At 38.5% G+C, this 16,907-nt stretch overlaps 1 protein-coding gene across 6 annotated transcripts in view; it reads left to right on the top strand.

Moving 5' to 3' along the window:
• LOC140205954 (mesoderm induction early response protein 1-like) overlaps positions 1 to 16,907 on the top strand; it is a 49,685-nt gene that overhangs the window by 3,461 nt on the left and 29,317 nt on the right. For 4 of the 6 annotated variants that reach the window (XR_011888017.1, XM_072273868.1, XM_072273870.1 and 1 more), the window contains exons 4-6: positions 9,015 to 9,233; positions 12,624 to 12,756; positions 14,947 to 15,011. Coding sequence is in view for 5 of the 6 variants with exons in the window: in XM_072273868.1 (XP_072129969.1) it covers positions 9,015 to 9,233; positions 12,624 to 12,756; positions 14,947 to 15,011 (417 nt within the window). In the remaining variant the exon portion in view is untranslated. The remainder of the gene's footprint in view (positions 1 to 9,014; positions 9,234 to 12,623; positions 12,757 to 14,946; positions 15,012 to 16,907) is intronic. The other 2 variants (XM_072273867.1, XM_072273869.1) reach the window with 2 other exon arrangements.

The raw sequence follows: 16,907 nt of genomic DNA, 5'->3' as shown, positions 1-16,907 counted from the left end.
AAGATTGGAGTGGATCAGGAGCCATTTTGGGAGGGAGAGCCATTATTCAGCCCAACAATTTTGTGAACGTTCAAGTAGAGAGGGAAATTGAATGAAACAGCAGAGAACGTGCCCTTCAGCCCACTATATCTGTACCAACCAAAGTGCCTACCTGAGCTATCTCGTTTGGACAATATACTTAGAACCCTTTTCTATTGATGAACATCTGCAAGTATCTTATAAATGTTGCAAGTGTACCCATCTCTACCACTTCCTGTGGGAGTTTGTACTTTCCACCATTCTCGGACCAGAGGGGCAAACTTTTTTTTCCACACACAGTCATAGAATGCTGCAGCACAGAAACAGGTCCATCTAGCCTGTGCCAAACTATTAATCTGCTTAGTCCCATCAACCTACACCTGGACCATAATCCACCATACCCTTCTCATCCATGTACCTATCCAAATTTCTCTTAAATTCTGAAATCAAACCCGCATCCACTTCCTCTGGCAGCTCATTCCATATTCTCACCATCTTCTGAGTGAAGAAGTTTCCCCCTTATGTTCTCCTTAACCCATGACTTCTAGTTCTAGTCTCACCCAACCTCAATTGAAAAAGCTTGCTTGCATTTATCTTCCCTAAGCCCCTCATAATTTTGTATACAGGTTTCCCCCGCGATCCGAAGGTAGAGCGTTCCTGTGAAATGGTTCGTAAGCTGAAATGTCGTAAAGTGAAGAAGCAATTACCATTTATTTATATAGGAAAATTTTGTGAGCGTTCGCAGACCCAAAAATAACCTACCAAATCATGCCCAAATAACACACAAAACCTAAAATAACAGTAACATATAGTAAAAGCAGGAATGATATGATAAATACACAGCCTATATAAAGTAGAAATACTTCTCGACAACGATTGCCTGCACAGATCTCCGTAGTGAAAATCTCACGCAAGCGCTGTTGGTATAAACGCGCTCCCCAGTAACCTTTAAACTATGAAGCTGCCAAATCTACCAAATAACACGTAAAAATACACAGCCTAGTAGAAATAGTGTAACACCTTTACTCTTTCAGGCTTTTCCGACACCTTAGAACTCATCTTGCTGGCGGCTGCTCAATGCAACATGTTAAAGCAATGCCGTTCCGAATCCGGGGCAGAGCGGCTGCTTGGGGCACACACTGATTTTTTTTATCGCGCGCTGCCTTTCTTCATAACGGTGAAAACACCTTCTGAAAGCAAAAACAGGGTTCTGATGTAGGTCTTACGTAACAGTGAGGTTTCGTAAAGCGAACGTTGGAAAAGTGGGGGACACCTGTACCTCTGTCAAATCTTCCTTCATTCTCCTACGCTCTAGGGCAGGGGTTGGCAACCTTTTTGCCTCTGTGGGCCAGATAAATTGCATAAAAAACTTGAAATATGGGAATTTTCCATTTAAATGCATCTAGTTATGTTTTGCCTCAAATTAATGAATAACACATGCTAGAAAATAATTTGTGCTTAACGAAGGATGCCAATTAGTAATCAAGGAACTCAGTTTAGTTGCAGTTTATTTCAATCAAGGCATCTTTTGAACCTATTAAAAGGACATAAAGATTCTTTAAACATGAAGTGTATGAACATGATGCATTGAATGGTAGTAAATTAAGTATAATAAAAAAGAAAATTTTGATGCAAACAGTCGATAAATCAATGTGAAACTTGATGCTGTTTGTTGCTTGAAAGCTTCTCAATATTGGGTGTCAGACTTGTTGATGCCAAGAGCAAGACATTATCCAGATGGGCATCAGTCAATCTCGTTCTCAAATGGTTTTTGGTGTGCTTCATTTTTGAAAATAATCGCTCACACAGATAAGTGCTGCCAAACAATGATGCCATCTTTTTTGCATGGTCCACTAAAGGATACTTCCGACTTGGATGAATATATTTCCCGTAGAAGTGAAGCACTGACACATCTTCAGGATGAAATTTCCATCTCAATATGTCGTCACACTGCACCTCAATCAATTCCATCTGAAAAATTTCTGATGCAGTGTTCATTTCCACATCAAATGGAGTAGCAAACAGCTTGAGCTCATTTGCATGCAAGTGAAAATCAGCAAAACGAGATGAAAACTCTTTTCTCAATTCTTGGACCATATTCATAAAAATGCGTGGATCTTGTGCTTTACTTTTTTTGAAAAGTGGGAAAATGTGCACAATTTCCTTTTTGAAGCTGGTACTCCCAAAATTGCAGCTTTCTTTCCACTATGCCGGGTCTCATAATGTCGCCTAATATTTGCCACCTTCTTCGCAGCAACCTTTTCTAAGCAAATGAGACAAACTAGTTTCCCAGCTTGCTCGGTGAAGAAGTAATCTAGTGTCCAAGTGTCTTAGGAATGTTGGCACTTATTGTCTACCTTCCTGCATTTTGCATTCATTGCCATTGGAATTTTTTTCTTCGGTTTTATTTCAAAATGCAAGTTATTCAACAAGTATCGTAGCACATGTAAATATCTGGATATTTAGTGTGGATTACTTGTTAAGACACAGTGATGCTGTTTCTGTTTACAAATTTGAAGGATCCCATCTGAAAACCCGCACGTGCATGGAGAGTATCTGATACATATTAATAAGGTAGTCTGCCTTCCGGTCATTCGTATATACCAGTGTTTGGTTTGGAACAAAAGGGAACCTGGGGCCAGTGTAACAAGACGCCATGCATGTCCATCAGTGTGGTTGCGTGAAACACTCAGAATAAGGAAAAATTGCTCGCGGGCCAGATAAGGATAGTATACCAATATTTGCTCGTGAGCCGGTCAAAATACCATCCAGCCCACGGGCCATAGGTTGCCTACCCCTGCTCTAGGGAATGAAATCCTAATCTATTCAATCTTGCCCTATAACTTAGTCCTCAAGTCTTGGCAGCATCCTTGTAAATTTTTTTCTGCATGCTTTCAAGCTTATTTACGTCTTTCTTGTAGATCAGAGACCAAAACTGCGCACAATACTCCTAATTAGTCTCACCGTCAAACCTTTTCCCACTCATCTTAAACGTAAGCTCTTTAATTTTAGACATCCCTATACTGGGGAAAAGTCTATACCCATCTACCTCATCAATTCCTCTCATAATTTTATTAACATCTATAAAGTTATCCCTTACTGATTTTTTTTGCCCCAGACAAAACAAACTCAGTCTATCCAGTGTCTATTTGTAACTCAAGCCCTCCATCCCAGCAACATTCTTGTGAACCTTTTCTGCATCCATTCTAGCCTAATTACTGTCTTCCTATGACATAGCAACTAGAACTGCACTTAATGCTTCCAAGTGAGGGTCTCACCGATATCTTGTACAGTTATGATGTTAGTCCCTACCTCGTACTCCAAGTGACCTGACCAATGAAGACGAGTGCCGTACAACTTCACCAGCTTGTCAGGTCCAGATTAATAAGAATTTGTGACGTCAAGACAAAAGATTGTCTGTTGATATTTCCAAGATATTCAAAACGGATACCTGGCAGTTTTATCCAATATATTTTTTAAAAAAGTGAGATCATTATTAGCAAATCTGTCATTTGCTAATCTCAGCAAAATGTCATTGTGGTAGTAGGTAATAAAAGATGTTTGTTTACTAATGTAAGGAGTTTGTTTTATATTAAAAGTTCTCCATTATTTTGCACCTTGTGGCGCAATTCATTAATTAAGTGGTAATTAAAATACACGGCATTTATAAAGATAAATTACTAATGTGGGAGGAAGTAGTAACTAAAAAGACAAAAATGTAGATTTGGGAATCTGAGATTAAAACGAAAATGCTGGATATACTCAGGTCAAACAGTATCTGGAAAGACGGTTAATGTGAGTTCAATGAACTTCTTTGGATTTTTTTTTAAACAGACTGTGTTAAAACTGGAGAGGGATGGAGAGGACAAAGAGAATGCCTTGGATAGGAGACCAAGATGGTTGATGCAGATCAGTATTAATTCAGATGTATTGAAGCTTTGTTTGCAGCAGCCAGTCTGGTGGAACTGTACGATTAGAGTTTCAGGTGAATGACTTTATATGGTGGCAGGGACTGGTGTAGTGGACTCTGGTCTCTCTGCATGGTGCTTGGCCTGGTGAACATTTTTCTTTTATTTCAGATTACCTACACCCGCAGTTTTATTTTTCTTTTCAATCTCATTCCTGTTCTGATACAAATCAAACTTTCTCTGCCAATGTGGAGAATTGTTGCTGTGATTTCTGCATTTCAACTGATATTTGTTTTGTACATTTATTTGAGGTATTTACACAGCCAAATCCACCTGTAAGCTGAAATTCTATACACCATCACTGGCTTCAGCTTTCTGGACAAATTGTGGGAGCAGTCTGCCTGTAATTGTCTACCACATTTACAAAATCAAGTTGGACAGGACAATCCTCAGATGAACCTGTAGGCCTGGCTTGACAGTCCTACAGTACATCTGGTACTGTTGACTAGACAATTTCTGGAGGAAGTTGGGGGTTATTTGATGGGTACTACATATACTAGGAAGTAGAGTATGAATAGTAGTATCATTAACAAATAGTATCATTGCCATGATATGTTGAAGATTGCGTGACTGTTTTTATGTATGGATTAGGATTGTTTTAGTCAAGTAGGACAGGGGTCTCCAACCTTTTTTGCAACGCGGACCAGTTTATTATTGACAATATTCTTGCAGACCAGTCGACCCTGGGCGGCCGGGGGGTAGGGTTGCCAACAGACAAGAGTAGCAGTCAAATACGTTGTGTTTACCCCGAGAAAGACTACAATGACCATGAAGCCTTGCATGGGCACCAGTGCACATGTGTGTATGTGCTGATTTTTTTCTACAAATTGTTTTTGGCAATTCTGTTCGCGGGGGGGGGGGTGTTAATCACGACCGGAATATAGGTGATAAGTGGCTAATACACTCAATTTCGTTTCTAAAAGGGTTTATCTAACGAAATTAATATTAAACACAGCGCATATTTTCCTTGCATGAATATAGTGATATGTCAATTATCAGGGGATCTTGAAGTAAGTGTTGAACGAACTTCCAGTTGAAGTGGTAGAGGCAGGTTCGATATTACCATTTAAAGAAAAATTGGACAGGAAAGGAATGGAGGGTTATGGGCTGAGTGCAGGTTGGTGGGGCTAGGTGAGAGTAAGAGTTCAGCATGGACTAGAAGGGCCAAGATCACCTGTTAACGTGCTGTAATTGTTATATGGTTTTATAAGTCAATTGCATCATGACGTTTTAAGTAATGTTTGGATATTAAACACACAGCACATATTTTCCCTGTATGAACATATGAAATCATTGCAACACACCAATATCGCTAAATCAGTGGAAGCCCTGGGCTTGTTTCCCTGCAACAAGATGGTCCCATCGAGGAGTGACAGGAGACAGCGATACTCGAAGGGGGTTCCATATGTCCGGTGTATTCCGCAATTTAGTTTTCATTGCAGAGATATGTTGGAAATGGAAGCGATGTTTTCAGTGCTTCTGTGGCTATCTCAGGATATTTACCCTTGACTTTGATCCAGAATGCTAGCAGAGATGTTACGTCAAACATACTTTTCAGCCTGCCGTCATTTGCAAGTTCGAGGAGTTGATCTCCTTCCCGCGCTGACATGGATGACGTGCGGGTAATGACCTTGCGTGCATTCAAGCTCGACAGTGGGCGTGACGGAATGAGGAAAGGTGCAGCTGACTCATATCACCAAATCATATTGTTTCCTCGCGGCCCGGTAGCGCATGCTTTGCGGCCCGGTGGTTGGGGACCGCTGAAGTAGAAGTATGGCATGGAAACAGGCCCTTCAGCCAACCGTTAAGCACATATATTCATACAAATCATTCCCTATTCCAAGTTACTGTTTGCACATTCCTATTGACTTGCCCTATCATTCACCTACACACGAAGGGCTGTTTACGATGTCCAGTATCCCTTCTAATCCCTATATTGTTGGAATGTCAGCAGAAAATAGAGCACCCAGACAAAACCCAAGTGATCGTAGGGAAAACACGCAAACTCCTTAGAGACAGCCCTGGAGGTTAGGGTCGGACCTGGGTCATCAGACCTATGAGCTGGTAGTTTTATTAACTGTGCCACTGCTTGCAATTCTGGATGTTTTGGCTTGTACACCTCTTTCTTGGCTACCATTACACCCTACTTAAAGAGAAGATCATGGATAGAAATATGCTTGTTCTTGGATGTCAGCATTATAGGTTCTTGTCACGGGCCTAAGGCATGAAAATTTTTCTGTGGTTCTTATCTCTCGGTCTCCACATATTTGTAGATAGTCCTTTTCTTATTTCCATCACTCCCATTTTATCTGGAAGTTTAAACGTGCCAGTTTTATAAATTATCCCAGTTCTAAAGAATGGCACTTGACAGGTTAACTCTTTCTGCACAGATGCTGCCTGACTGATAGATAAGACATAGGAACAAAATTAGGCCATTCAGTTCATCAAGTCTGCTCTGCCATTCCATCTTGGCTGATCCCAGATCCCACTCGACCCCATTCACCATATCCTTTGATGCCCAAAACAATCAGGAAACTATCAACTTCTGCTTTAAATATACCCACTGACTTGGCCTCCACTGCAGTCTGTGGCAGAGCATTCTACAGATTCTCTACTCTCTGGCTAAGAATAATTCCTCCTTACCTCTATTCCACAGTTTTGAGGCTGTGCCCTCTAGTTCTGGATACCCCCCACCATAGGAAACATCTTAGAAAGATAGATACTTTATTGATCCTAAAGGAAATTACAGTGACACAGTAGCATTGCAAATACACAGATATACAAATATTAGAAGAGAAGTAAGAAAGAATATAAAAAAAAGTTACCTTAAACAGTCTAACGGGAGGGGGTCATCGCTTCCCTGGCTATAGATTGACTCATTGTGGAGCCTAATGGCTGAGGATAAGAATTACCTCATATAATACTCCTTGAAGCAATGCAGTTGTCTTGGTCTATTACTAAAAGTGCTCCTCTGTTCAGCCAAGGTGGCATGCAGAGGCTGAGAAACATTGTCCAGAATTGCTAGGATATTCCATAGGGAAATTGGTTTTACCCCAGCCTCCAGTGTGTCCAGTTTGACTCCTATAACGGAGCCAGCCTTTCAAATCTGCTGGGTATTTAAGTCTTTTTTACTTTTTTTTCAGATAACAGGTATAATTTAAGTTGAACAAAAACAATTTTTTGCATCTTAAGACATAAGTATGGTAAAACTTTAAATGGGGTATACAGCTAAGTGTTTTAATGATGACAGTATGAATTGATCTAGCTACATTTTTTGTTTGAAAACCAAACTGGATTGAATCCTTGATTTTTGATCTGGTCATCTTCTTTTGTATCCCAATACAAGTCAATTTTGTCCTGAGTACTTCTGATTTTACTAATGAAAAGCTTTTAATTCTAGCATGAATACATATTAGCAGTGTTGCGCTTCGAGGCCCAATAACATTAGGTGATTATTTTACCTTTTGCAGTATGATACTTCATTATAATGTGGGCTTCCAGTATGTGAAGTTAAGCTACACATTCTGGAAGCCTGTGTTTTATTACATCTGAAAAGAATCCTTAATTATCTCCTACAATTGCTGGGGATATTGTTTCTTGTAATAGTAAGTAAGTTGTAACACTTAATTGCCAGGTAGTGCTTCCTGTATTATATAGATTACTGTTGATACCAAAAATATATGTTCATTCCTGAGATCTATAAGTCTTTGGTATATTTCAGAGTAATGAATACTTAGGAGCCTTTAATTTTTGTAAGTGCATTCAATGCAATAGATGAGTTTGATGAAACTTTTCTTCATGAAAGGAAAGATTTTGTGAGACTATGAACAGAAGGAAAGAAAATGGACTAACCAGATTAGTATTGTATGAAGTTGGCATGGATTTGATGTGTCAAGTAACACAGTATAAATGTTGTGTGATCCAATGAAATCCATTAATATTGTAATTGCCTCTCATCATGGAGAACAAATCTGAACCTTTCCATTGTCGCGGCTAAGACTGACCCAGTTGTCCATGACAATAATCCAATTTGAGCTTGTCCAGAGCAGTTAGTTGGGAATGCTTTCTTACTTTCACTTTTTGATTTACTGAGACTCTCCATAAAGGGCGGTGACTGAAGAGCAACAGTGTGTTGGTGCCAATGTTGCACCTGATTTGCTTTGCGAAGTTACTGTATTTGGGATCCATACTAGGCAAGGTGACTGTTGTTATATGTTCAGCTGATTTTAGTATCTAAGGTTTAGTACCTGACTTCATTGATGACTAAATCATCACTGATCACCTAATGGGCTTTGAGCAGAAGCAAATCCAGTGATGAGTTTTGTGTCAAAGCTATTAAGGTTTTGACACGTTTTCTATCCTGCTACCTTCACAGATTTATGGACCAACTCAACATGATCCTTCTGTTTTTCTGCACTTCATGATATCTTACAATTTATAGTGTATTCCTTTACTTTTGTTCTTCCCAAGAGTGTCACCTCATAATTCTCTGGATTGAATTCCATTTGACACTTTTGGGTCCAACTAACCAGTCCATTGATGATGTGTTCCTATAGTGTAGGAGTTCCTCGCTATTAACTGAAGAATATTTCCCATCGTCCAGGAGTACTAATACTGATAATTCTTCCTCACAAATCCATGACTGAAGTCATCAATCTCTGGCACTAACAATGCAATATAAATCATTTTGTGCTTTACTCAACTTCTCAAGGTTGAACAAATGAATGTCATTGAAAATTCAGCTTAAGACACTACTAAGTTGCTCTGAGATCCAGGTAGATAACCAGTTTGCTTTATATGTTGAAACTTTTTTGGAAAATAAAGGCACTTACTTTAATTAGACTAAATTCAATTTAATTGGATCATTGACCTGAAGCGTTATGTACAGTATGTGCTCCACAGATACTGCCTGGATCTGATAAGTAGTTTCAGAACTTTGTTTTTATTTCATGTTTTCAATACCCAGTTTTTTTTAAATTTTCAATTCCTTTACCTGATCATTTCTTTCTCGTTTTCTTTTATCTTCAGGAAGGGGAAATGCCAATTCAAGATTTATTGGCTTTGTATGGTTATGGAAAAACAATACCATTCCCTGGTGAAGATGATGAAGATGATGAGGACGATGAGGAAGAGGATGATGATGAAGCAGAGGATGATGATGATGGGGATGAAGGAGATAACGAAGAAAATAGTGGAAGTAGTGAAGTTCCGGAGACAGAGGACTTACCCGACATAAGTATAAATCAGGTTAGTTTAAGTTAGTGGCATAAAGTTTGATGTATAGGAGCTTCATCAGAGCAAACTATGTATGGAGGTTTTTATGGCCTTGTGATTTGATGATGTTGGGATTTCAATGAAATGTAATGTGATAAGAAAATTTTTATGCTATGTTTAACTTACCTGTGAACCATTCTAGATTTTATTTTTGTTCTTTGGAAGATTGCTTGTCCCTTAATTCTAAATTTTCTTCTCTGATTTGCTTTCTGGATGGTTGTTATTGTGTGTCATCCTTCGCAAACTCTCCATTACCTTGCCAGCTTGAATTGAATCAGAGGGTACTTTTATCTGAGGATTGGGCCTCTGACCTATGTTGCACACCTTAAGCTCCATTTCCATCAGATCAATTTAGTCACTTAAATTATTAAAATTTGCAGCAAAATATTTTTAATACTTCAGTTCATCCCCAAGTAAGACGAACCTATGTTTTGTACATCTGCCAAATTGCCTTTTCAAAGTATATTATTTCATCCCATTTAACATCTTACAACAAAAATCACATTTCATTGTCAACTACCTTGCCTTGTTCATTTACTGTTCCTCTATTTCTTGCTCTCTTTTGCTTTTTAAATTTCCTTTGCCCTTTGTATCATTCTCTACATCTTCCTTGCATTCTTTGTATACCCTTTCAAGTCGCTACCCTTTCACAGCACCTAATTCTGGATTCTGTAACTTTCCCAGTACTTGACCATTTAGCTGCCTTTCCTTCCCTATACCTTATACCTTGAACCTTCCCACATGGTTGTCTTTCATTATGTCTGTCATTTAAAATGTTCATCGTTGCCATCTTTCATTTGTCTGTCCTTTCTAACATGTCCAATCTGTAATTTGCTCCCTTGAATTTGTTCCAACCTCCTCTTTTAGGACTACAGCTTGATTCAGGTTCCTTCAGATTTGTAGCTATGCTGTTTAGTTACAATGATGGAAGATTAGGGGCTGCAGATGCTGGAATATGGAGTAACAGATCTAATCAGGTTTGAAACCCTGCATAATTGACAATTTTTCTTCTCCACGCCCCTCCCCATTGCTGAGTTCCTCTAACGGATTATTTGTTGCTCCACTGAATAACAATACTCTTCTCCTCTACTCCATGCTGTCATTTCTTGAAGCTTTCTCTGAACAGAAAAGTGAGAGCTTAGAGCAAACATTAGAAAATGGCAGATGCAAACAGTCAAAAAAACTCCTTTGTTTAATGACAAGGTTCTTTTCCATATTGCATCTTCCACAAGATCATTTTCTGTGAAGCTGCTCCTACATGAGTCTATATTTGCATTTGTCCTAGCAGATGCCACCAAGTAATCCTCTTTCTACTTCCTTAGAGTTCAAAGTTTTACAGTAAATTTATTATAAAAGTACATACCTGTCTCCATATACAACCCTGAGATTCATTTTCTTGCAAGCAGTTACAGTAACTACAAGAAACTAAATAGAGTCACACCCAACATGGTGGACAAACAACCAATGTGCAAGAAAAAACAACAAACTGCAAATACAAAAAGAAATAACAATATAAATTTAGCCATAAATATCGAGAACCTGAGATGAAGAGTCCTTGAAAGTGAGTCCATAGGTTGTAAGAACAGTTCAGTGATGGAACGAGTGAAGTTATTCTCTTCAGTTCAAGAGCCTGATGGTTGAGGGGTAATAACTGTTCCTGAAACTGCTGGAGACTCCTATACATTCTTCCTGATGGCAGCAGCAAGAAGAGAGCGTAGCCTGGATGGTGGGGGGTCCTTGATGGATGCTACTTTCCTACAACAGCGCTCCGTGTAGATGTGCTCAGTGGTGGGGAGGGTTTTACCCAGGATGGACCGGGCTGTATTCACTACGTTTTGTAAACTGTTCTGTATAAGGCCATTGGTGTTTCCATACCGGGCTGTGATTCAACCAGTCAATATACTCTCCACCACACTTCTTTTGAAGTTTGTCAGTTTTAGATGACATGCTGAATCTTCGCAAATATCTAAGAAAGTATAGGCACTGCTGTGCTTTCTTCATAATGGCACTTACATGCTAGACCCAGGACAGATCCCCGAAATCATAACACCGAGGAGTTTAAAGTTGTTAACCCTGTCCAACTCTGACCCCTGCAGTGAGGACAGGCTCATGGATCTCCAGTTTCCTAAGTCCTTGGCCTTGCTAACATTGAGTGAGAGGTTGTTGTCAGGGCACCACACAGCCAGATTTTCCATCCCTCTCCTATTTGGTGATACCTCACCAATGATACTTGTGGCGTCAGCAGACTTAAACGTGACATTGGAGTTGTGCTTAGCCTTACATTCATAAGTATAAAGCGGGTAGAGCAGGGGATTAAGCACACAACCTTGTGGTGCACCTGTGCTGAAGAAGATTTTGGAGGATATATTGTTGCCAATCCAAACTGACTGGGGTCTGCAAGTGAGGAAATCGAAGATCCAGTTACATAGGGAGGTATTGAGTTCAAGGAATTGGAGCCTATTGATTAGTTTTGAGGGGGTGATAATTTTGGATGCTGAGCTATGTTCAATGAAGAGCTTCCTGATATGTATGTACCTTTGCTATTCAGTTGTTCGAGGATTGAGTAAAAGGCCAGTGTAATGACAACTGCTTTTGATCTGTTGTGACAGTAGGTAAATTGGAATGGATCTAAGTCACTTTTCAGGCAGGGGTTGATCTGTTTCATCACCAACCTCTCAAAGCACTTCATCACGTTTGCTACTGGACGATAATCGTTGAGGAGGTTACCACGTTCTTCTTGGGCACCAATATAATTGAAGCCTGCTTGAAGCAGCTAAGTACTTCACACTGCTGAAAGCTATAGTACCTGTGAATATACTCTCATTGATGAGGGATTTCTGAGTTTATAAACTTGTTTTTGTGAGGGAAATGGCAGTCAATTCCAAAACAGGATTAAAATAGGATTGAGATGAAATTCGGAAATGCAGGTACTTATTTGCTTCCTACATTTGTTCTGCTGTTGGAGTTTGTGGGTTTGAAAAAAGCTGTTGGAAAAAATATTAGCAAATAATTGCCATGCACTTTTTAGATTAAGTACACTATAGCCGCAGTATGCTTGTGAAGGGAGTGGATTTTTGAAATGGAAATTTAGTGTCTACACTGTAAAGGCAAAATAAATGTCTGAAGTAAATTACAGGTAGAAAGTTATTTATTTTCTTGGAAGATTTAATAGTTACTTTCTGCAGTTCCCTTAAGGCATTTTTCACTGATATTCTTCCTGAGTAATTCTTTGCCCTTTTTTTCTAAAAATGTGCTTACTTAGCCCTATAGAGAAGCTATTAAATCATATTTTGGCTCATTTATTTAAACTTCTGTTGTTGATCTTTTTCTGATACACTTGCATATATTTTATGACATCCACAGCAGGAAGTACTAAAGAATTCATGTGGACATGAAGATGAAACTCAGTCTTCCAATGATGACCTTGTACCATTGATGACCTCACAAGATGTACAGGAGATGATCCGCCCACGCAGATGTAAATACTTAGACATAGGTATAATTTATTTGTGCATGTATATGGATGAAACAGTGTTAAGCATTCCATTGTTACAGATCTCAATGGCTCTTACAATGTACTATTGCCTAGAAACAGCTGCCACAGCTAAGGGGTGTAGTAACTCTTGCATGTAAGATAAGGGTAATTGTTAACTGTTTGTCGCACTTGAAATATCATTACAGATTGTCATAATTCAAATAATAGAGATCACACAATATTAAAGAAGCTACAATTGTGCTGAAGATCAGTACAGTACAACGATAATACCAGTTTATTACTAATGCCTCTGATAAAGAAAGATAAATGCGTAACAAAAGGCTTTGTGTCTTTGGGATTGCTCTGTCATTCAAAATGATAGTGGCTAATTCTTTTCCTTCTCTTGTGTTCCTGCTCTTGTCACATCAATTCCAAAACACTGAGGTTCACACCTGGTTCCAGCCCAAGGGGAAACATCTTCCCTTTATCCACTTGTCAAGCCCTGTCAAAATTTTGCACATTTCAGTGAAATCCCTTGTTCTAAATTCTAAACAGTACAGGCATAGTCAGTCCAACCGCTTAATTGTGAAACTTGTAATGCGTCTGGTGAACTTCCACTTTATGGAAAGCGTATTCTATCTTGGGCAATGAGGCCAAAATCGATACAGTATTCCAGGTGTGTTTCATGAAGCTATGCTTAATTGTAGTAAGCAGTATCAGCTCTCATGACTGAATTGAATAACATGTCTATTTTTGTATGATTTTACGTGTACTCTTGGAAGATCCATGCTCAGATTTTCATTTATTTTAAGATATATTGTCCCAAATGAAATCATTATTATGGTTACAATTGTTTAATTCTTGTTAACCAGAAGTGTTCAGGGGTATAAAACAAGTGTGGCTTTATGAAGTTGGACCTGCTGCTGTCTGTAAGGAGTTTGTATGTTCTCCCCATGACTGCATGGGTTCCTCTGGGTGCTCAGGTTTCCTCCTGCAGTCCAAAGATGCACCAGTTGGTAGGTTAATTGGTCATTGTAAATTGTCCCATGATTAGGTAAATTGAGGGTTGCTAGGCGACGCGGCTCGAAGGGCCAAAAGGACCTATTCTGCGCTGTATCTCAATAAATAAATCCAAAGGCAGCTTCGAGTTCACTCGATGTGGGACAGAATTAACTAATTGACTAGTGTAATTATACACAAATTTGGTGTATTTTGGATACAAATTTTCATTCCTCGGCTGTTTAGAAAACATATATAAAATACAAAACGAGAACATCTTTCTTCACTCTCCCTTTCTCTAATAATTTTCATTTCAGTCTAGCCTTATTAGCAGTACGAGGGGTGATTAATAAGTTCGTGGCCTAAGGTAGGAGTCAATTTTAGAAAATCTAGCACATTTATTTTTCAGCATAGTCCCCTCCTACATTTACACACTTAGTCCAGCAGTCGTGGAGTATAGGGATCTTGGACCTCCAGAAAGTGCCCACAGCAGGGGTGATTGATAAGTTCATGGCCTAAGGTAGAAGGAGATGAGTGATACAGTTCTCGTTATATGCACATGCAGTTCAACTCTGAGTGATAATGCAGAAAGTTTGAAGTTAGTAACTCATCTCCTTCTACCTTAGGCCATGAACTTATCAATCACCCCTGCTGTGGGCACTTACTGGAGGTCCAAGATCCGTATGCTCCACGACTGCTGGACTAAATGTGTAAATGTAGGAGGGGACTATGTTGAAAAATAAATGTGCTAGGTTTGCTAAAATTGACTCCTACCTTAGGCCACGAACCTATCAATCACCCCTCGTAATAGGAAAATGTAAGACCAATTTCTGGATAAAATATTAGCCTTTCAGAGCATTTTAAGTCATTTGAGTCAAAATCATAATGATCGTTATGCAAGAGTGAGTCTTTGTGCTCACTAGAACTATTGTAATCCGTACTAACTGAGATACACCAGAGTTTAAAATGGTGCATTGATTCAGAATTTAAAATTGCAATGTACTGGAAGTATATTTACATATTTAATTCCAGGGGGCCTATAAAATTCCAAAAGGGGGTAATAATATTTTTTCTAGTAACATTGATACTTCCAGAAGTTTTAAAAATGTTTATAATTTTATAAAAATTGTCTCAAAATATTCAGTTATTCACTAAATTAAAGTTCTTTCCATATCACTGAGGGGAAAAAAACTAGCCTGTCAATGTTCTTAGGCAATGAAGGAGAAGAGGAATCTGAAGATGATGAAGATTATGTGCCCTCAGAAGACTGGAAAAAGGTGATAAAGTATTTCAATATTTCCTACAATAACTATGATTTTTAAATATTGCATTTCACAAATGATATTTTTATTCCCTTTTTTTCTGATCTGTGCTGTGCACCAGTTATAACTGGCTTTAGTTTTAGTCTCCAGCTTAGTAATGAGTCCTGATTTCTGTTAATGTCTGCCTTGGAATATGTAATTATAATAATGCTGGAGAAGCATGTCTGGTTAGGTAGCATCTGCAGAGAGAAAGCATTAGTAAATTTTCATGTCAATCTGTCATAACTGGACAAAAGATTAAAAAGATAAGCATTAAGATGCAGAGAAAGAGGCAAATGAAAGAAAGAATAAAAGGAAGGTTTATGATATGGTTGAAGGTAGTAGAGATGAAACAAAAAGAATGGTGAAGCAAGTAAAGTAATAATATTTAATTTCAAAACAATATTTTTGAAATGTTTTCCTTTTTCCTCAACTCAAGATTATATAACTTCAGGTTACTTTAAGGTCCTTAACGGTGCCTATTTTTATTTCAAGCACTTCAGCTCTTTTACCTCTCCCACCCCAAATTACAGCAAGTTTATCTGTCTTTTCATAGCGCCAGACTGTACATTCAACAGTTCACAATCGCACTACTACTAAAACACCAACATTAAGAAGGCACTATTCCCTACCCAAGTCCACTTCTTTGTTATCATCAGCATCTCCTTCCCAATCCAGGTTCTTCCAAGTAAAAATAAGATTGCTTTCTAGACACGATGTTGAGTTAGTATTTTAAGGTATTGTTTCAAAAATTTACATTGCTACATCACTTTTTTATTGATCTTGTCCTTTATACTACCCCCTTGTATCTTTCATCACCGTCCTTTTGTGGTTTAATCTCCTAACTTTCTAATATAGACATTTGTTCTTCTCTTTCCTTTGTACATACTTATTTTTTTTTTACCCCATTCTTGATTGTGAAAAAAATAACAGCCTCGAATGTTATAGAAACTACCCACAAACTACTATTACTACTACATCGACTCAGGCCTAGGGGGCCGGCGTCAGGCACGATGACGGACTCTGCACTTCTCCCTCTCCCTCATCGGTGTGTTCAGTTCATCTACATTAGCCGTGCCGCTGTCTTCTAGGAGCGTGTTGACCATAGTCTTGGGAGGGCCCCCAGGGTTCATCCTCCCGTGCTTGGGCTCCCATATGATGACTAGGCTGGCAGGTAGCTCGGGGTGGCATGGACAGTGCCCCGCTAGTTTCAGTCTTCTCGCCTCGATTTTAGTGGAGAGCATCGGTAGGTTGTTATAGAGCTCAACGTTCATCATGTGCTGTTGCCAACCCACAAACCTGTGTATTTATTAACATTTTTTTTATTTTGGATTTCAAGCATCTGCTGTATTTGGTTTATGATTCTCTACTTTGATCTGTATTAGCCATCCTTTGTCCCAATACACCTTTGTATTATGCCTAATTCAAAAGGTTGCAAGTTAAGTTCAATCTGGGCTTAAATTCTATCATGGATGCGTTCTTACAATTTCTTTTGAAGGTAAGACATTATATCTATTGTGTATTAAGCTTGAAAGCTCATTGCTACTTGGTATTCCAGTAGGTGTCTCCATTTTTTGTTTTATTTATTTATTTATATATATATATGCGTGTGTGTGTGTGTGTATATATATATACACACACACACACACATATATATAAAATATTAATTATAGCAAATTTGAAAATATCAGAATATATTACTTTTTATTGTTGGACTACCAGATTCCTATTGCTTTTGAGTTCTATCAGTTTCATTAAAATGAGTTGCTTTTCTTTTTTAATACATTTATTTACAATTCAATTTTTACAGAATAAATAACTTGCTTTTAATACATGAACATAACATGAGATAATTATGTCATCAGTAGCACC

Source organism: Mobula birostris, chromosome 12 (genome assembly GCF_030028105.1).
Source record: "Mobula birostris isolate sMobBir1 chromosome 12, sMobBir1.hap1, whole genome shotgun sequence".
In the NCBI taxonomy this organism is placed as follows: domain Eukaryota; kingdom Metazoa; phylum Chordata; class Chondrichthyes; order Myliobatiformes; family Myliobatidae; genus Mobula; species Mobula birostris.
This window is presented reverse-complemented; position numbering and strand designations above follow the sequence as displayed.